Genomic DNA, 21,267 nt, shown 5'->3' with positions numbered 1-21,267 from the left:
GCAAGAGTAGCATTATAAAACGCTTTGAAAAATATTTTATAAGACTATAAAACCTACTGTATATACAATATATTTATACAAGAAATTAAGTCTGAAGGTGAACCGGACCCCTCGTCACATTACGGACACTACAAAAAGTAGTTATTTTTAGGATATTTTCTTTAGCAGCGCCACTTGCTTTCTATAACACAGTTAGGAAATGGAAGGGCGCATCGCGGTAGTCACTGGAAACTAGGTCTTGATATACAGAAAAAAGACATAGTTTTTAAAAATAGTATAGTTGGAAATTTCCGTATGTACTGTGGCCACTGTTTTGTTATGTTGCTCTGTACAAATTACTAATCAGTCCGAGCTTTTCAAACAAGGTGTTTATTACTTTGTATTATTATTATTATTATTATTAGAGGTGTAAATTATTAAAAGGCAAACCGTGTGTTATATTTTTGGGGTCTCCAGGCTCCACTGGCAGAGCCAGACTGTTTGGGACGTGTGACCACACAGGTTTGATACCGTGAAGACTTTGAGTTAGAATGGCGACATTCAAATTAGTATCCAAGATGCACTTCTTAAATTGAAATGTTTAGATCAACAAACTACAGTAGCTCAGCCTTCACTCTTATACATATACTGTACAAACACATTCTATCGTTGTGAGCTCAAATTAAAAATCTAATGTAAAAAGTCAGTGTTGGTTTTGAAGTGCACACTCAGCTATAATAGTGCTTAGGAGAACTTTGCAATGAAGGGAGTGTGACACTCTAGTAAAAGGCTGTGCTGGCTTTCAGAAAACAATAGTGAAGAAGTTCTTGGAGCTCCAGGAGCAGAACGAGATTCCCAGGGATATCAGCTTCACCGATGTGAGGGAATGGCTCCTGGAGGAGGGATCCAAGAATATTTCAGACCAGTTTATGGCTAACAGAGACAGGTAATGACATACGGAAGCTCCTCACTCTTTAACAGCAAGTTCCTGCCTTTTAGATTCCCTGATTTGTTTTTTTTTTTTCGTTTCGCTGTAAATATTACTGTTATGTTAAAACATTGGATGTCAAGAATACAACTGTAAGTAAAGGTTTGCCTTAAGTTAATTAATTGTGCAAGCAAGTGAAAGTCTTGACTGAGTCAAAGTTTTCCAAAAGATAAACATTTGCTCTACGGAAAAACCACATTCACAAATTCCTCTGCTGCTGTCTGACATTTTGACCTTGCCTTGTGGATTAAGCTTTCTTTGCTGTTGTTGTTTATGAAGGCACCAGGCAGGAGCTCAGAAAACAGAGGGGATATGCAGTGGTGAAATACAGCGTATGAAAGGTCTGCAGTACAGCAGACAGGATGAGGTATGAGAATACAGTTTGATTTATTTTGACCCAGGGCTGCTCCTGGTCATCACCTGGATGACAGATCTTTAATAGCTGGTTTCCTTCTGCATCTTAAACTGATTAGAGACATTTATATCCACTCTGGCAAGTGACTTTGTGACACCTCTGTAAATACAGCATGATTGGGGAGCAAGCAAAAGATAACAGGATCTCTAGCATAACTATTTTAAAAGATGTCTTTCTGACAAGTAATTGCAATATTGGGAGCCCTGTTGCCACTCTGCAAAGTGCATCAGAGACTCAATTTGTTACAAGCAGTACAGGGTTTTAATAAGATGTTGCGCTGTAAGAGAAAGCTCAGCACTTTGTCCCTTCTAACACTTCCCCTTTCCCTAAGACAAAACAGATTACATCATAAAACGAAAGAAGAAGCACCACTAGATTTGTTTTTCAAAATTTATCAGTTACTTTCAGCTAATCTAATGACCCAGACAGCATATATTGTTTTGGTACACTGTCTTCTAAAGTAACCTAAACAAGGCGTACTTTGTTGATGCACTGTTTTCTAAAATTCTGCCCGTAGCTCAGCGGTTACATCCTTGAAATGTACTTTCTAAAAGCACCAATATATATTTTTTGCAAAGATCTCTACATTTTAAGAATCAATTTACTTATTAGATTTCCATTTCAATTCCCTCCTTTTTATTATTAAAATGTTTAAAAGTTAGATTCTTCATACGGATTCCCAGGAGGCTCCCATACGTCGGATTCTTGCGTTCTTATCAGAATATACTGATGCATAAACATATTCATTACCATATTTCGAAGGATTGGAATAATACATGTCATACAGCAACATTAAAACAGGAAGACAAGTATCACAGCCCGTATAATCGGTGTTAGTAACTTAAAGAAAAACAATCCCCCTGGCCCAAACAGTGATTCTAACCAGGAGAGAAAAGCCGGTGTATCTTTAATGCCTCTCTCTTTATTCACCTAGTCTTTTAGTTCTTTCAAATGCTGAATAGCGAGCGTAATATTTCCGTAATCATCGTCATTAAGTGGAATATATGTACAGCAGGAGTCTCCTACTAAAGCACAGACTCCTCCAGATGCTGCATTTTGAAGGTCCAGCATGAACCTGTTCTGGAGTGCCATTAATCTAACTCCCCTTTGAGTAGGTTAAATATGTTATGGTAAAGGTGGGAAAAGATCTAGGGTCTGGCTTTGGAAATCCTGCCACTAGACTTATACATTCAGAAATGTGACTACCAACTGGTCGGGGGAAAAAGTCACATGGGTGAGGCTGTAGAATGAGGCATTAAAGCACATACATAACAAGATGCATTACATTTCTTTAACTTTACAGTATGATTTATAAATTTATACCACAAATTACTCATATCCCCCTCATTATCAGTTTCATTCAGCCAGTTTGTATACAAAGAGGCTTTGCATTTAGATTCTTCCTCTTTTGGGGTGGTGACAGGCTTCCACATAAAAAGGAAAAAGGCTGTGCACATCAGTCCCAAGCAGGTGATCCCCATCTGTCCTTGTGGAGACATCACTCCTGCGCTTTGCTCAGTTCGTTTGTGACCTTTTTACAGTGGGAAGCATGAATCCAGGGCATCCTTTCCATGACCTTCACAGCAGTGGCAGTGGTCAGCAGCACCTGGTACGGTTTCTTTTTCCTGAAGTCTTTCACCAGAATCCAGTCTCCTTATTCACTCATTAGTTCTTACAGCACAGGTAAATCCTTGTGGGCTGGAGCCCAGCATAATCTTAGGATTTTTTACAAGATTGGTCAACAACTGGGTAATAACTCTTAGAAAAATCTACACATTGTTCCCCTGCCTCAGCTGTGCCGTTTTGCAGAACAATTCTAGCTGAAGTTGTAAAATTTCTCTTTGTTCCGTTCCTGCAAAACATCTTATTATGAACAAACAAACCACAATAATCATTTGCATCTGAGGGAATCACACCCAAGGGTAACCCCCCTTAAAACTATATTGTTCTACCCATCAGGTTCTGCCACTAGATAAGAGAACCTTTCCCATGAAATCATTTTTTGACCTTCATGATCCCTTCAGGGCATACAATTAGCACAGAAGCAGCAGCTTAAGTCCAGATGTTTTTCAAGCAGGACATTAGCAATATGATCATAACGAATAATACCAGACCCACAAATACGTATTGAACCAGAGACCCTCTCCATGTTCCTAGCACAGACTGTAGCCATGCACCAATGCCCCAATCATCTGGATTATAATTATGATTTATATTTTTTCTTCATCATAGATGTGCTTTGCTAAGTCATTAATTTGCTCATAATTGTCTAGAATACAATTAGTACAAATATTACCGTTTAGTCTTTGCTCACCTAAATCACCCTAATAGAGAATGGCCTAGAACTGTGATTATAGCGAGGAGCATACAGTTCGTTCCATTCTAATACATTTGAGTTACCCATGCCAATAAACATAAATAATCACCTCTATCAAAGGGGATTACTTCCATGAGCATCTTTTATAGCAATACAAACCCAACATGAGCTCTGATTATTATTTGTGTTTTACTGATAAAGTATTGATTCCATATCCCCATATATCAAAGTAAAACTCCTTTTACTTAATACCCACACTGTCGCCCCCCCTCAGGAAGCTTGACAAACACAGAAACAGTAACAATATAATAATTAATGTTCACTCAGTCTCTGGTGCAGTGGTTCGGTGTCAGTGCAACGCGTAGATCCAGCGATCTCATCCTGTCACTCAGATGGCAGAGTCGGTAGTCAGTTGCACTTGATATGGTCCCTCCCCAGCGGGGTTGCAACATCTGGCAGGGTATATCATCCTCACCCACACCCACTCGCCAGGTATCAGGTCATATCTTCCCTCTACTGGAGGTCTCCAAGCGTCCAGCACCTGTCCACCACTTCAATTAACAACCTACAATACTACAATAGAGAATCAGCAAATTCAACATCCCATTAGCCAAATTCGTCCCTCCAGGAAGTTTCGTTGATTGGCCCGTGATGATATCAAACAGGCTCTGTTACACAGTTCTGTTTGATCCAGCCCGCATCCCATGGCGTTCCTTCAGTCTGATGTCTAGTCGATCTTTCAGAGTTTTGTTCCTTCATTCCACTGTTCCAGCAGACTGAGGGTGATCTCAGTCCATCTCACACCGAACAGATTATAAGAGCCAAGGTTTCCCTTTACAATTGTCAATTTGCCAGTGCATGAAAGGTTCCTCAGGAGCAGGTCTTTTGAGATGTAGCACCCGCACCTGAACTGTTGAGTTGAGTTCCTTTGATAAGCGTCACATTGAGATACCACATAAGTGCCTACTGCTTCAAACCCGGTTCTCACCCAGTTTTGGGTAACCGGCACACCATTTCTCACACCCAGGTGTCCGACAGAGTGCATTTGTCGAGCTACAAAAGGCATTAGGCTGTGAGGGCATGCAGGGCGTCCAGTGTGCTGGGAGCACCACATTCTTTTCTAACCATGTCCTTTTCTCTGCTTCAGAGCCTGAATATTTTTATGTAGCTGTCCCCTTTTCACTAACAGAGGTTTCACAGGGGTCTCAGACTCCTGTTCTACAAGTACTGCTTACCTGACAGCAGCATCTGCAAAGTTGTTCCCTCGAGTTACTGGAAACATTTCTTTATTATGTGATTTACACTTTACCACAGCTACTTCAGTCAGTAGCTGCAAAGCTTCTAACAGTTCAGAGACAAACCCAGCATTCTTAACTGGAGTCCCTGCCGTGTAGAGGAAATCCCTATTCCTTCACCGCCATCCAATATTGTGGCATACACCAAATGTATATTGTTACAACCCCAAGTGTCTAGGGGTAAAGGGGTGTAACATTTAGGATAATTCTTTTGGAAGCAGGGGGATTCTGGTGAGGGACTAGGAAGCGTGATAACAAGGGTAAGAAACTAGAGTGGTGCCAAAGGAAAGAAAATAACAAACAAAATGTAGCTGGCTAGGACAGTGAGGGAAAGCTAATCTGACTACAAAAGAAAACCCGAAACACACGGTCTTCGGCGTCTTCAACACCCTAGCTAACCTGCACTGACTACCCAAAACCATACCAGACAAATGGCACTCACCCGTACTAACCTAGTGTAATAATACAAAATCAACTAAGTGTGTAAAGTGTACCCAACAACCTAAACTAACATTATATACAAAAGTTCACACAAAAACACAAGTGAACCAGGAAGACAAATAAGGGAAAACAAGAGTAATAAACAGGAGCAGGGTACAAAAGAACACAAAAGTTGAACATGTAACACTGGGGCAAGGAAATGACAAAACAAGGATGAACACACAAACAAACGAAAGTACAAAGAAACTAACAAAAAACCAACAAAACAACAAAGCCGAAGCTATACGAAAATACACACACATACAAAGCAAAACAAACCAACAAACGAAGCCGAAGCAATAACCAGAAGCGAAGCGAAGCGAACCAAAACTAAACGGGACCGAAGTCAAACAAAAGGCCCCCTCTTCCTGAAAGCCTCCATGTTAAATAGTGAATAAGATGTGTTCTGATTGGCTGAGAGCTAATTAATGATGACATCATACTGAAACAGTGGTGTGATGGTGGGCCAATGGGGAAGGGAAAACAATCAAGGGTCAGCAGTGTGGAACATAGAAAAAACACACACAGAACACACACTGGGACGTAACACCCCCACCCATAAAAACAAACATCTAATGTTTGGACAATGAAGAAACAAAACCAATCAAACAATAGGCTATACTCTACCCCCAGCCAGGTCATTTCCAAGAATAAGAGTTACCCCTTTAATAGGTAGCGAAGGACATACCACTCTAACAAATCCAGTAACTAAATCACATTGTAGATGTACACAGTGTAAAGGCACTTTCATAAAACCCATTTCGATGCCTTGAACTAATACACTCGAACCACAGAAAGATTGATCAGACAAAGGCAGTGCATCCACAACAATTAATGACTGGTATGCTCCAGTATCTCTTAATATTTGAATTGTTTTCTGGTCTTCTGGTTTACCTGTTAGCGAAACCAATCCTTCCATAATGAATGGTTCATAACAAGGGTCAGGAGTATTTTCAATAGTCAAAGGAACAGGAACATGGGAAACAGCATTGCTAAACCCTACACTCTTAGTTTCCTGCTGCTGCTGCTGCTTACGTTTTAGGGCCAAACAATCTGCAATTATATGACCTCTCTTGTGACCATAAAAACATTCACGCTCCTCTTTAGGACGTGAGGAACTAGTTTGTACTTGGAGAGAATGAGACTGGGAACTTGGAGTAAACAAAGTCTTCTCCACACACGCAGATGTGAAAACGTTCTTATGAGTGAGCACAAACTCATCTGCCAAAACAGCGGCTTGCACTAAAGTAGTTACTTTTTGCTCATTCAAATACACAGCAATGCGTTCAGGCAAACAGTCCTTAAATTCTTCTATGAGCATTAACTCACGCAATGAGTTAATGTCGCTCATTTTACTTGCTACAACCCAGTTATCAAAGAGTGCCCTTCTCTCTAGCAAATTCAACAAATGTCTGGTCTGACACTTTACCATGATTTCGGAAGCGTTGTCTGTAAGCCTCAGGAACTAATTAGTAAGCCCGTAAGATAGCAGCTTTCACAGTATTGTAATTCAAACTTTCTTCTAAAGAAAGTGTAGAACAAACTTCCTGAGCTTTGCCCACTAATCTACACTGCAAAAGCAGTGACCAAACCTCCTTAGGCCAATGGAGTGATGTGGCAATTTGCTCGAATGCACCAAAGTACGAATCAACTTCCGTCTCCCTAAACAGAGGAACTAAAGCAATGTGCTTACTTTCATCAAAGGTGGTAGAGAGTGGATCTTGCAAAGGAGACACACTAGAGGCCTCAGAGTGGGTCAGCTGCGCAGCAGGAGCATTCTTTCGTGCTTCTAGCTCAAGCTGATGGAGCTTAACCTCTTTCTCCGCCTCAATCTCCATTTTACGAATTGCAAGGCACAATTCAAATTCTGCCTGGCGTACTTGGGCTTTTTCCTGCTCCTCGATGTGCAAGCGGGCCAAACGAACTTTCAGGCGAGTATTGCTTTTTGACCCGGTGGAGACCGGAGAGAACGGTTCAAAGGGAGGCAAGGTGGCCTTGACCTCAGCCTCCGCTAAGTCTTCAGCCACCCCCTGCACCTCGTCCTGTTCTTCCACCACCATAGCAGGTTTAGCACCAGCCCCAGGAGAACCGGCGTCCTTGCTCGCTGAGGCAATGACCTCTAACTCCACCAACCTATCCACCACAGCTCTCTTGATGTCCCTTTTAAGAGCTTGCGTCGAAACCTGAATCCGGAAGTGATCAGCAATTTGGCACAATTTAGCCTTCCTACACTTATGCAGCTGCTCAAAGGAAGGTTCCTCCACAAACTGTCGCAAATCAAAAGTAGCCATAACTACAGTACCTTGCCAAAACACAATCCACAAATCAAAATCCTGTACCAACACCAAAATTCTGCAACACAAAAAAAAAATCCTTAGGACGGGAATTTGATATCCCGGACAAGCCCCCAATAATGTTACGACCCCAAGTGTCTAGGGGTAAAGGGGTGTAACATTTAGGATAATTCTTTTGGAAGCAGGGGGATTCTGGTGAGGGACTAGGAAGCGTGATAACAAGGGTAAGAAACTAGAGTGGTGCCAAAGGAAAGAAAATAACAAACAAAATGGAGCTGGCTAGGACAGTGAGGGAAAGCTAATCTGACTACAAAAGAAAACCCGAAACACACGGTCTTCGGCGTCTTCAACACCCTAGCTAACCTGCACTGACTACCCAAAACCATACCAGACAAATGGCACTCACCCGTACTAAACTAGTGTAATAATACAAAATCAACTAAGTGTGTAAAGTGTACCCAACAACCTAAACTAACATTATATACAAAAGTTCACACAAAAACACAAGTGAACCAGGAAGACAAATAAGGGAAAACAAGAGTAATAAACAGGAGCAGGGTACAAAAGAACACAAAAGTTGAACATGTAACACTGGGGCAAGGAAATGACAAAACAAGGATGAACACACAAACAAACGAAAGTACAAAGAAACTAACAAAAAACCAACAAAACAACAAAGCCGAAGCTATACGAAAATACACACACATACAAAGCAAAACAAACCAACAAACGAAGCCGAAGCAATAACCAGAAGCGAAGCGAAGCGAACCAAAACTAAACGGGACCGAAGTCAAACAAAAGGCCCCCTCTTCCTGAAAGCCTCCATGTTAAATAGTGAATAAGATGTGTTCTGATTGGCTGAGAGCTAATTAATGATGACATCATACTGAAACAGTGGAGTGATGGTGGGCCAATGGGGAAGGGAAAACAATCAAGGGTCAGCAGTGTGGAACATAGAAAAAACACACACAGAACACACACTGGGACGTAACACCCCCACCCATAAAAACAAACATCTAATGTTTGGACAATGAAGAAACAAAACCAATCAAACAATAGGCTATACTCTACCCCCAGCCAGGTCATTTCCAAGAATAAGAGTTACCCCTTTAATGGGTAGCGAAGGACATACCACTCTAACAAATCCAGTAACTAAATCACATTGTAGATGTACACAGTGTAAAGGCACTTTCATAAAACCCATTTCGATGCCTTGAACTAATACACTCGAACCACAGAAAGATTGATCAGACAAAGGCAGTGCATCCACAACAATTAATGACTGGTATGCTCCAGTATCTCTTAATATTTGAATTGTTTTCTGGTCTTCTGGTTTACCTGTTAGCGAAACCAATCCTTCCATAATGAATGGTTCATAACAAGGGTCAGGAGTATTTTCAATAGTCAAAGGAACAGGAACATGGGAAACAGCATTGCTAAACCCTACACTCTTAGTTTCCTGCTGCTGCTGCTGCTTACGTTTTAGGGCCAAACAATCTGCAATTATATGACCTCTCTTGTGACCATAAAAACATTCACGCTCCTCTTTAGGACGTGAGGAACTAGTTTGTACTTGGAGAGACTGAGACTGGGAACTTGGAGTAAACAAAGTCTTCTCCACACACGCAGATGTGAAAACGTTCTTATGAGTGAGCACAAACTCATCTGCCAAAACAGCGGCTTGCACTAAAGTAGTTACTTTTTGCTCATTCAAATACACAGCAATGCGTTCAGGCAAACAGTCCTTAAATTCTTCTATGAGCATTAACTCACGCAATGAGTTAATGTCGCTCATTTTACTTGCTACAACCCAGTTATCAAAGAGTGCCCTTCTCTCTAGCAAATTCAACAAATGTCTGGTCTGACACTTTACCATGATTTCGGAAGCGTTGTCTGTAAGCCTCAGGAACTAATTCGTAAGCCCGTAAGATAGCAGCTTTCACAGTATTGTAATTCAAACTTTCTTCTAAAGAAAGTGTAGAACAAACTTCCTGAGCTTTGCCCACTAATCTACACTGCAAAAGCAGTGACCAAACCTCCTTAGGCCAATGGAGTGATGTGGCAATTTGCTCGAATGCACCAAAGTACGAATCAACTTCCGTCTCCCTAAACAGAGGAACTAAAGCAATGTGCTTACTTTCATCAAAGGTGGTAGAGAGTGGATCTTGCAAAGGAGACACACTAGAGGCCTCAGAGTGGGTCAGCTGCGCAGCAGGAGCATTCTTTCGTGCTTCTAGCTCAAGCTGATGGAGCTTAACCTCTTTCTCCGCCTCAATCTCCATTTTACGAATTGCAAGGCGCAATTCAAATTCTGCCTGGCGTACTTGGGCTTTTTCCTGCTCCTCGATGTGCAAGCTGGCCAAACGAACTTTCAGGCGAGTATCGCTTTTTGACCCGGTGGAGACTGGAGAGAACGGTTCAAAGGGAGGCAAGGTGGCCTTGACCTCTGCCTCCGCTAAGTCTTCAGCCACCCCCTGCACCTCGTCCTGTTCTTCCACCACCATAGCAGGTTTAGCACCAGCCCCAGGAGAACCGGCGTCCTTGCTCGCTGAGGCAATGACCTCTAACTCCACCAACCTATCCACCACAGCTCTCTTGATGTCCCTTTTAAGAGCTTGCGTCGAAACCTGAATCCGGAAGTGATCAGCAATTTGGCACAATTTAGCCTTCCTACACTTATGCAGCTGCTCAAAGGAAGGTTCCTCCACAAACTGTCGCAAATCAAAAGTAGCCATAACTACAGTACCTTGCCAAAACACAATCCACAAATCAAAATCCTGTACCAACACCAAAATTCTGCAACACAAAAAAAAAATCCTTAGGACGGGAATTTGATATCCCGGACGAGCCCCCAATAATGTTACGACCCCAAGTGTCTAGGGGTAAAGGGGTGTAACATTTAGGATAATTCTTTTGGAAGCAGGGGGATTCTGGTGAGGGACTAGGAAGCGTGATAACAAGGGTAAGAAACTAGAGTGATGCCAAAGGAAAGAAAATAACAAACAAAATGGAGCTGGCTAGGACAGTGAGGGAAAGCTAATCTGACTACAAAAGAAAACCCGAAACACACGGTCTTCGGCGTCTTCAACACCCTAGCTAACCTGCACTGACTACCCAAAACCATACCAGACAAATGGCACTCACCCGTACTAAACTAGTGTAATAATACAAAATCAACTAAGTGTGTAAAGTGTACCCAACAACCTAAACTAACCTTATATACAAAAGTTCACACAAAAACACAAGTGAACCAGGAAGACAAATAAGGGAGAACAAGAGTAATAAACAGGAGCAGGGTACAAAAGAACACAAAAGTTGAACATGTAACACTGGGGCAAGGAAATGACAAAACAAGGATGAACACACAAACGAAAGTACAAAGAAACTAACAAAAAACCAACAAAACAACAAAGCCGAAGCTATACGAAAATACACACACATACAAAGAAAAACAAACCAACAAACGAAGCCGAAGCAATAACCTGAAGCGAAGCGAAGCAGGACCAAAGTCAAACAAAAGGCCCCCTCTTCCTGAAAGCCTCCATGTTAAATAGTGAATAAGATGTGTTCTGATTGGCTGAGAGCTAATTAATGATGACATCATACTGAAACAGTGGAGTGATGGTGGGCCAATGGGAAAGGGAGAACAATCAAGGGTCAGCAGTGTGGAACTATAGAAAAATAGAGTCTATATAAATCGCTACAATTTTCCATTTCGCATATTTACAAGTTTCAATTAAATCTTTTCATTCGGTCTGCTAGTTTTACACCAGATTATTCAGTTTATACAGCCAGGCAGGTAGCCTGCACAACACATAAACACGGCCCCTTGGCCACTGCATCAAGGGGTCCTGAATAATAATAACCCACCAGACGATGCCTATCTCCATGCTCCTGTACCAGCACAACAGCTCACAACCCATTTCTTTCACTTACATACAGATTACATACAGATGATCCGTCTGAGGGAATCCAGTCCAGGGCCAGTGCCTGCAAGAGCTTGTTTCAAAACATTAAAAACGGTTTCTGCTACAGGGGTCAAGGCAATTTTGTCTTTACACTGCACTAACCCCCTAAAGCCAATGCGTCACCAGACGAGCTCGTTCTGAGAGGGCATTCACCCTGGCTTTATCATGTAGTTGGTTTTATACTCCTTTTTTTCGTCTGAAGATCTAATACTTGGAGTAGCCCGGCCTTATGGATTCCCTCATTAGGTAAAACAATCACAATATCACATAACTCTATTGAGTTAGTTTACATAAATGCTATTTCATACAGGAATTCCTTATAAATGCTGCAGGACATCCCAGCCCAATAGGTCTGGGGTGTCCCCCACCCACATCAGTAGTTGAAACTGTACATCTTTTGCCAGGCAAACTGTGACAGCTTGTATCTGCTTTAAACACAACCCTTGCCCCCCCTTCTCCTGTAGCCTCCTGCTACCCGTTAGAAAACTTTATATCACATCTTTATGCTGTTTTAGTCTAAAAACAGGACAGCTGTGCTCCTGTCTCCCCCAGTTCCCGCACACTGTAAGATTATTTCACTTTTATTTAAACCCTGAGATAAATTTAGGAAGGCTACAAAGGGGTTTACTAGATTAAATCTGTTAGTTCACGCATGGCTCTCGTTTCAGCTTCTGACATGTTCTTTAATTGTGAAATCAAGCCTCTTTCTTACAATTTCCCCAAAAAACACCCTTTTTTTTAGTAACTGCACACCAGCTTGTTCGTAGTTTTGTCTTTGGGGTCTTGCCCCCCTTTCCCCCAGGGCTAGTTAACTCACCCCCCATCTGGATATACCCAATCAGGGGATTTATCCCAGTCCACGTTATTTTCTTGAAGGGGTCTTATATCTTGGTATAATATTAAAGTCGCACAATAATTGCGACAAACTGGCGGCTCCTTTTTCTCCTCCTTGGGAGTCTTTTTACCTGCCATTTGCAGCGCTAAATTCCGTCTGATAGTCCATATTTCTTTTTAAGTTTCACTTTGCATTAATCTAATTTTTTTTCTTCACACCAAACCATTTTCACGTCTCCCACGCGCCCCGAGGAATCCCCCAGTCGAGACAAACTGACGAACTCTCACAATTCGGGAACACGGACCAGGTTCCAAATCCTGGCTTTAAACACACAACCATGTTCTTCTGCGAGTACAGTTCTAGTTACTACCTTCAGCCATACTGCAGTCATGTACCAGGATGCAGCACCTGGATTTTTTCGCACAGGCAGGGCGAGACGCTATTCCTTCAGCCATCCCTCTTTTTCTACCCCACCTTCACAAAACAGGCATCTACAAACACATACACCATAAACTCACTTTTCTGTTGTACTCGCTTCAGCTTCAGAAAAACCCTGAACCCACCACAGCAACATGGAGAGGACAAGGGACTTTTTAGAAAAGAGGAGTCCTTACCTCTTTTTAGAAGCAGCCGCCTAACTTTTCCTCTCCATTTCCGTGTGGTTTAATTTAGATGGATACTTCTTCATCATTTGGGTCATGTATCCGCCAATCTGCCTCCTCCTTGTTAGAGGACGTTGTAAACCTTTAGGAACAATGTGATCTAGCAACAAGGTTATGTCACTGTAATTAGGCTTAAGACAATCAAGAACAAGGCTTGCCTTTCTTTTAAATTCTTTATGATCATCAGGCAATTTAGGAAAAGACTTGACTAATGCAAATAATTCACTAGGAGACCAAGGTCAATGTACATATGCTGGAGTTCCTTCTGGACCTGGAAAAGTGCACATTGGCATTTCACGAACAAGTGAAAAGGCTTTGGCTCCGGACCGCTTTTTAATTTCGGTGGAGATTTCCAATTCACTTTCTTTCCTTTCTTCTACTTCTCTTCTAATTTTCCTGTTCTTCAGGAAACTTCTTTTTCCTAATTCCACTTTCCTCTGTCCATTCTGATTCACTTACAAAGATCCTTCATAGTTATGTGCCCCTAATTATCATATATAATTTATGTGCAAGTTCCCTTACACCTATTACCCTAGCTTTACAGTTCATGAACATAGACATTTTTCCTTCTGCCGGGACTCTAACCCGGGCTATAATCGTTTACACCTATTCCTGCGTCTCTGAATTTGTCGTACATGTACTTTTGCTGGACTGCTCGGTCCCATTTTCGTCTTTGAATTTTCATTCCCCATTTTTACCGATCGGTGCCTTACTTAGAACCTTATCACATTAACTACTCCGCAGAGCAAAAACCACACGTCTGTGTTAAGATATGTTCATTTCACGAGTCCCAGACTCGCCGGGTCCCAGACCCGTTATACTGTAAGTCCCTGACTTATCGAAGAGAACACCCCTGTGGCTCGCTTTTCAAACTATTAACTTTTTAAGGATCACTTACTGACGTCAGACAGCTGCCAATTCTCCAGACGCATCTCTGGAAGGATAAACAGTTTATCCCCCTGGGTTCGTCCAAATTGCTAAAATTGTCCGGGTCCAGATGGAGTTTCAGCAGCCGTCCGCACTCAGGTTTGTGATCCTGGACAAGCCCCCAAATTGTCATGGAAATATTAATTTTCAAGGAAGCCACAAGAGAGAGTTCTCACCTGAGTAAGGTCTTTATTTCAATATTGCAATATTGGGAGCCCTGTTGCCACTCTGCAAAGTGCATCAGAGACTCAATTTGTTACAAGCAGTACAGGGTTTAATAAGATGTTGCGCTGTAAGAGAAAGCTCAGCACTTTGTCCCTTCAACACTTCCCCTTTCCCTAAGACAAAACAGATTACATCATAAACAAAAGAAGAAGCACCACTAGATTTGTTTTATTATATATTTATAACATTACTTTATTAACCCTTTACAATTTCTTGCATTAGGAATTATCTTTTCGCATACCCCAGCTTGCTCTCCATGAGACACACAGACACACAGACAGGGAGAGAGCATGGGGTCAGAGCACAGGGTCTGCCATAGTACAGCGCCCCTAGAGCAGTTGGGGTTAAGGGCCTTGCTCAGGAGCCCAACGGAGTAGGATTCCTCTGCCGGCTGCGGGCAACCTTCCAGCCACAGGCGCAGATCCTTAGCCACAGAGCCACCGCTCCGCCCTTTTTCAAAGCTTATCAGTTACTTTCGGCTAATCTAATGACCCAGACAGCATATATTGTTTTGGTACATTGTCTTCTAAAGTAACCTAAACAGGGTGCACTTTGTTGATGCACTTTTTTCTAAAATTCTGCCCGTAGCGGTCACATCCTTGAAATATATTTTCTAAAAGCACCAACATATATTTTTTGCAAGGCTCTCTACATTTTAAGAATCAATTTACTTATTAGATTTCCATTTCACATTCCACACTGTAGCTTAACTCACTTTTAAAACACATAGTTTATTCACCCCTTTCATTAATTTATCAGCTTTCAAATCAACAGCATTATCAATATATAGTATTTAGCCTCATCGTTTTCTACATCAGCTTAATCATGTTTCTTGTTTTTTTTTCACATTCTCACTGTACATTGCTGTATGGTATGTTATTTTCCCAGTTATTTTGTCTTTGGGCTTCCCAGACCACATTCAGCTGCTGAATGCTCCTACTGTAATATGCTGAAAAATGCCCAAAGGCCCCAATTGCTAGATTGTAAAAAGGGGAGAGATTCAGCTCCACATGATCTAACAGAATCCTTAATATTTAATGTACCACCTATAAGCAGGTGACATATATAAATATAAATGTCTAGTAGCGTAGCTGTTTTGTGCTCAACACAATCTAGCTTTCTGCTGTTTCTCATCGGCTTTGCCTTTTCACTGACGGCTCTACAGATGTGGAAAATCAGAGAGAGAGATTTACAGATGAGGATAGAGGAAAATGCCCTGAGGGAGGTGCGACAGGCCCAGCTGAAGAAAGAGATCAGAGCTAGAAGGCACAAAAAGGTACTGGAGTAATGGATGTTTGGATTCATCCTCTTAAGGTGAACTTTTCTTCATGCAAATTCCGGACCTGACACTGACCTTGCAGCTATATTTTGTTGTATTTCCAAGATGACCACCTATAGGTTTAAATTAATAACCTAAACTAATACTTTTTGGATCTTCAGTGACCACAATGAGCATAGTATGTTGGCACCTCTTATATTGTGTGTCTACTCTAGGGTGGCTATGCCAAGATATGCTATAGAGGTGCCAAAGCACCAGATTCTGGTAGTGTTTGGTGCCTCCAATTCATGGTTATAGCACTCCATCTCCAAAGCCCATGGTTTATCTCCAGCCTTGGGCACCTGCCTGTGTGGCATTTATTCTGCGTGTTGTGGGTTTTAATTCCAAGTAAAATCCCAGAGACATGCTGCTTTGCATAATTGGCTGTTCTAAAGTATCCCTCAGGGGTATCTCCCCAAGAGGATCCAAGAGGGTGGTTGATGATCTCTCCTCCTCATTACCTAAGCATTAGAGGAGAGACATTGCTGCTTCAATCTCTTATACCCAGCCTGCAAGGTTCTGAACTACACACAGAGTCTTTCGTCCAAGTAATGTTGGACCCAGCCTTTCTTCTTCTGAGCTCTGACCAGACCCAGCTTCCCAGCTTCAGGGTGCTGTAGATTGAGATGAGATTGGAGTCTCCTGTAGTTTTTACTTGAGCTGGAATTTCAGTGGTGCCCAACAGTTTCTGTCTGATACTAAATTAAAATGTGACCTTATGGACGGGAAGTTTTCTACTAGCAACATGTTGGGTTGCAAGCTAGTTCATTTGTCATTAAATACTAGAGTAATGGAAAAACATGTGCTTTTTAATACAAGATGATCAACAATGAGATGGATCTTTTCATCTTTTGTTGAGAGGCTTTTCTTTTTCTTTAAAGAATAGCCACTTGTGAAAGGTTTTCTGTCATTCTCAGGCATTTGAATTCTATAAAAGGAAGGTTGCTCTCCTGCAGCAAAAGCTAAATAAGACTTTACAGGAAAGTAAGGATTTTGAAAGAGAAATGCAAGACAGAATAAAAAGGCAATATTTTAATGAGATTCTTCATTCTGGAAAACAGGGTAAGCTTCTAGATCCAATAATTTGCAGTGGTACAACTGTGATCTAGTTCACAATTTAATGTTTTTTAGTTTGTTGGCCAGAAGGAATGATGCAGGTTGACAACATCTTCACGTTTACTACTGATTACAGAACTGTAGAATTTGTTTAATAAACACCTACAATTACAAAATTCCAAAGCTTTCCAATAATATGGCTGTATGAAAAGAATAATATTTATCAATTTACTTATTAGATTTCCATTTCACATTCCACACTGTAGCTTAACTCACTTTTAAAACACATAGTTTATTCACCCCTTTCATTGATTTATCAGCTGTTAAATCACCAGCATTATCAATATATAGTATTTAGCCTCATCGGTTTTCTACATCAGCTTAATCAAGTTTCTTGTTTTTTTTTTCACATTCTCACTGTACATTGCTGTATGGTATGTTATTTTCCCAGTTATTTTGTCTTTGGGCTTCCCAGACCACATTCAGCTGCTGAATGCTCCTACTGTAATATGCTGAAAAATGCCCAAAGGCCTCAATTGCTAGATTGTAAAAAGGGGAGAGATTCAGCTCCACATGATCTAACAGAATCCTTAATATTTAATGTACCACCTATAAGCAGGTGACATATATAAATATAAATGTCTAGTAGCGTAGCTGTTTTGTGCTCAACACAATCTAGCTTTCTGCTGTTTGTCATCTGCTTTGCCTTTTCACTGACGGTTCTACAGATGTGGAAAATCAGAGAGAGAGAGCTTTTCAGATGAGGACAGAGGAAGATGCCCGGAGGGAGGTGCGACAGGCCCAGCTGAAGAAAGAGACCAGAGCTAGAAGGCACAAAAAGGTACTGGAGTAAGGGATGTTTGGATTCATCCTCTTAAGGTGAACTTTTCTTCATGCAAATTCCAGACCTGACACTGACCTTGCAGCTATATTTTGTTGTATTTCCAAGATGAACACCTATAGGTTTAAATTAATAACCTAAACTAATACTTTTTGGATCCTCAGTGACCACAATGAGCATAGTATGTTGGCACCTCTTATATTGTGCGTCTACTCTAGGGTGGCTATGCCAAGATATGCTATAGAGGTGCCAAAGCACCAGATTCTGTTAGCGTTTGGTGCCTCCAATTCATGGTTATAGCACTGCATCTCCAAAGCCCATGGTTTATCTCCAGCCTTGGGCACCTGCCTGTGTGGCATTTATTCTGCGTGTTGTGGGTTTTAATTCCAAGTAACATCCTAATTTTATCTATGAATAAATACATGTTTTCTGTCTATTTTGGATGTTAATTGGATTGATCACTTTTTTATGCATGCCATGAGAATCCTAATGCTACAATAATTCTTTTCTCTTGGGTCAGTTCATATTTCACCTGACTCCACTGAAGAGGTGACTACTGATTCCAACTGGTTTCATGAAGTCCCTCTGATCAGTCAGCTGTCTGATGGGTAAATCCAACATGCTGCAGTTGTGGTATGTTAAGCATCAGTGTGAACATAAAGTTTTTATTTTAATCGTTTTAGTATGGTGATATGTAAATGTTTAAAGAGGAACTGTTTTCTATTTTGAGCTCACTTCACCAGCTGAGTTCATGAAATTGCTTTTTCTCTCTTTGCGAATGCATGAATCAGTCTGTTAACAGTACAGTACATGTGCACATTTTTGTGTTAGCTCATGTGCATTTTTCCAAATCCTAGATATAGTTTACCATAGACTGACTTTGTTGTAATGACTAGAACATTGACATTGAACACTGAACCTTCGCAAAAATAAACTGTTGTATTGTACTTATGTATAACTCTGATCATACTGCATTACAACAATAATATATTAGTCATATTAAAACAAATTTCTATCATAATAACAATTTGTTGTGGCACCGGTATAAAATGTGAAGTTTTGCTGAAGTATTGACAGTGGGAGAAATGTCTGGTCGTGTTTGAATGGATGTTATGTTTCAATCAACAACCACCAGAGGGCAGTAACAACTAAGTAACACTAAGTCATCAAATGTCTTGGAAACGCATTTTGGGCTTTGTCCTGAATGATGCAGCAGCAACATACAGTTGTATGCAAACGTTTGGGCACCTCTGGTCAAACTGCCTGTTTCGCAGAATCTTTAAATTCTCTAAGGTCTAATCTCTATGAAGTTAACAGGGTACAAACATAAACATGACATATTTCTGCACATTTCAATGCAGAATTACTATTTATTTTCTGAATTTAACTGTATTTGTTGTGTCAATTATGAAGTACCCAGTATGAAACTGGTTAGATACATTGCGCCTGACCAAGTAGTTGTTGTTGAAAACACAATGATGTAAAATTACCAGTGATCTTCCTTCACATAGGAACACGATTGTACCATACTTGCTAAAGTGTTATGGAACAGTTGCAGTTTGAAGTTAAAGATTTATCATTTCCAATGTCCTATTTTGTTGTGGTGATTTTTATTTTATAAGCCTCTCATATTAAAGTTAAAAACCTAAGCAAGTTTTAGACATCCAGTAGGTAAATTGAAAAAGTACGAACATAATCATTGAAGTAGAAAAACACTTCTATATATATATCATTGATGGAAAATATATATATATATAATTTATCTGTATTCAACACTACAGTGTTGGTTCAGGCACATTGTGTAATATGTCGGCTGTTTTAACATTTCTTAAGCAGCTCCAACCATTACAGCTACACATCAAAGGGCAGGACCTGAGACAGGACCAACCGGTCAACTCATGCTACATATCAAAGCGCAAGACGAATACACATGAAGCTATGAAACAAAACAACTTCCTGAGATCATACTATATATAAGAGCTGGGAAACCCTTGCGGTTCGTCTGTCCTGCAGGGCAGACCCAACGCGCGTTGATGTCATTATTGAGCTCAATAAAACAACTGAATCCACAAAGACTGTGTCCTGCTCCTTGGTTGAAGGATTTCCCACAACATCATGGTTAGGAGGCCATCTTTTTTACACAGGAATGTGCTTTAAAATAGATTAATTGTTCTGCCACTAGAAAAGTTGCCTATATATTGTTAATTAGTCACCATTGTTTAATATTGCAAAATCTAGTTAGTATTTTGGCCATGTAGTAACAATGTCACACTAATTTTTATCATAATGTTTTTTAGTGAAAGAAAGGTGATTGAGAACAGTTTATATGGACAGGTAAGGTACACTGCTTGTCTGAATGTAATGGATGCATTTTATTTTTCCAGATAGCTCCTTGAGGTTAAAATGCACAGTGTCATAACTAAAGAACAAATGTAAAGAAATATGTTAATTTGTTCCTTCAGTACAGTAAATCCTGAAATGTAGTCCACCTAGCTGTTGCTTAGTGGTTCCTTCCCTGATATGTTCAGCTCAGCTCCCACTAGGATTTGATTGTGGCTGCCCTGGCGTCAGAGCCACATAGCCACTCCTCAGGGCATAGATATTCCACTATGCCAAAGGTCTGCGCCTCTTTGCCAGAGAATATTAAACTGTCCAGGTTCCAAGGGGGTGACTTCACTTTCTACCATAGACTCGATGCCAAAAGAACCCTTTGACACTGCCTCCTCTGGAATGAAACAGGGGTCTGCACATTTAGTTATTTATAAATTAAGGGATCCACTTGCAAAATCTGCAATACTGACCATTCTATTTATTTGGTTAGACTGGTATTCTGTTGTTCTTGCTTCATTTATATATTAGAAATACTGTACTGTATATATTTTTCTATACATAACAACAGTATATCTATAATAGATTTTTACTATACTGTATGGACAACAGTATATTTGTATTAGTTGCGTCTGTGCTGGCATTCAAAATTTGGTTGCAAATTTCTAAATGTTAACATGGGAAACAATGAACCCTGACAAGTAAGTAAAAGTAGGTCTTATATTGATAGGTGTACTGTATATTGAACATTTTTAGTGCTCTGTGGTTACTTTTGTACTATTGCTTTAAAACAGATAACAACGGAAGAGCTTAATGACACGGCGGAGAATATAGTGGCGTGGGTGGCAGCGTCCATTATCAGAGTGCTGCTCCCTATTCATCTCCCTTTACAATGAAGAGAGGAGCAGGAGCGTGTCTCACTGCTCCTTTGAGTCCCCGGTTTACTTCAGCAGTAGTGAGGAGACACTACAGGCCACCGTGAGTTCTCATTCTCTGCTTGGTACTGAGTCAGGGTCCACATGGCAGTCCCAGAGTAGGAGCAGTAGCTTCATGTCAACGAGATGCTGGATCTCCACTCCTTTCCCTTCACCCCTCTCGTCCTCGGGTAGTTCAGGAGAAGAAACAGGGAAAAATACACCCTGCAGATTAAAATCCAGAACACCCTCGAAGGAGATTGTGGTTGCTGATGGAGGAGAAGATGCTGGAAAGCCCCTCTCAGAACCTTTGAAGGACCTTTTTGGAATCGCTAAGTCTAGTATAATTACAAAAGCAGAACATATAGTACAGGATGTCTTTAGCAGAGCCCTCATTGAAGCACAGCTTCCTGCTCAGCTGATGG

The 21,267-nt window shown here is 40.9% G+C and overlaps 1 protein-coding gene and 1 long non-coding RNA gene across 2 annotated transcripts in view; one reads left to right on the top strand and one right to left on the bottom strand.

Moving 5' to 3' along the window:
- LOC148652271 (fibrous sheath-interacting protein 2-like) overlaps positions 1 to 18,692 on the top strand; it is a 48,740-nt gene extending 30,048 nt beyond the window's left edge. The window contains exon 6 of the mRNA XM_088597555.1: positions 17,488 to 18,692. Coding sequence (XP_088453681.1) covers positions 17,488 to 17,523 — 36 coding nt within the window. The 3' untranslated portion in view covers positions 17,524 to 18,692. The remainder of the gene's footprint in view (positions 1 to 17,487) is intronic.
- Positions 1,331 to 6,496, bottom strand: LOC148652272 (uncharacterized). Its single transcript, XR_015925059.1, has 2 exons — positions 3,996 to 6,496; positions 1,331 to 3,943 (listed from the first exon to the last, which is right to left on the bottom strand). It is a non-coding gene; the product is annotated as an uncharacterized LOC148652272 (long non-coding RNA).
- Positions 18,693 to 21,267: the final 2,575 nt, after the last annotated feature.

The sequence above is a fragment of the Lepisosteus platostomus genome, chromosome 11 (assembly GCF_059453375.1).
Source record: "Lepisosteus platostomus isolate fLepPlt1 chromosome 11, fLepPlt1.hap1, whole genome shotgun sequence".
NCBI classification, from domain to species: Eukaryota; Metazoa; Chordata; class Actinopteri; order Semionotiformes; family Lepisosteidae; genus Lepisosteus; species Lepisosteus platostomus.
Note: the sequence above shows the minus strand (reverse complement) of the source record. Positions and strands in the feature narration are given on the sequence as shown.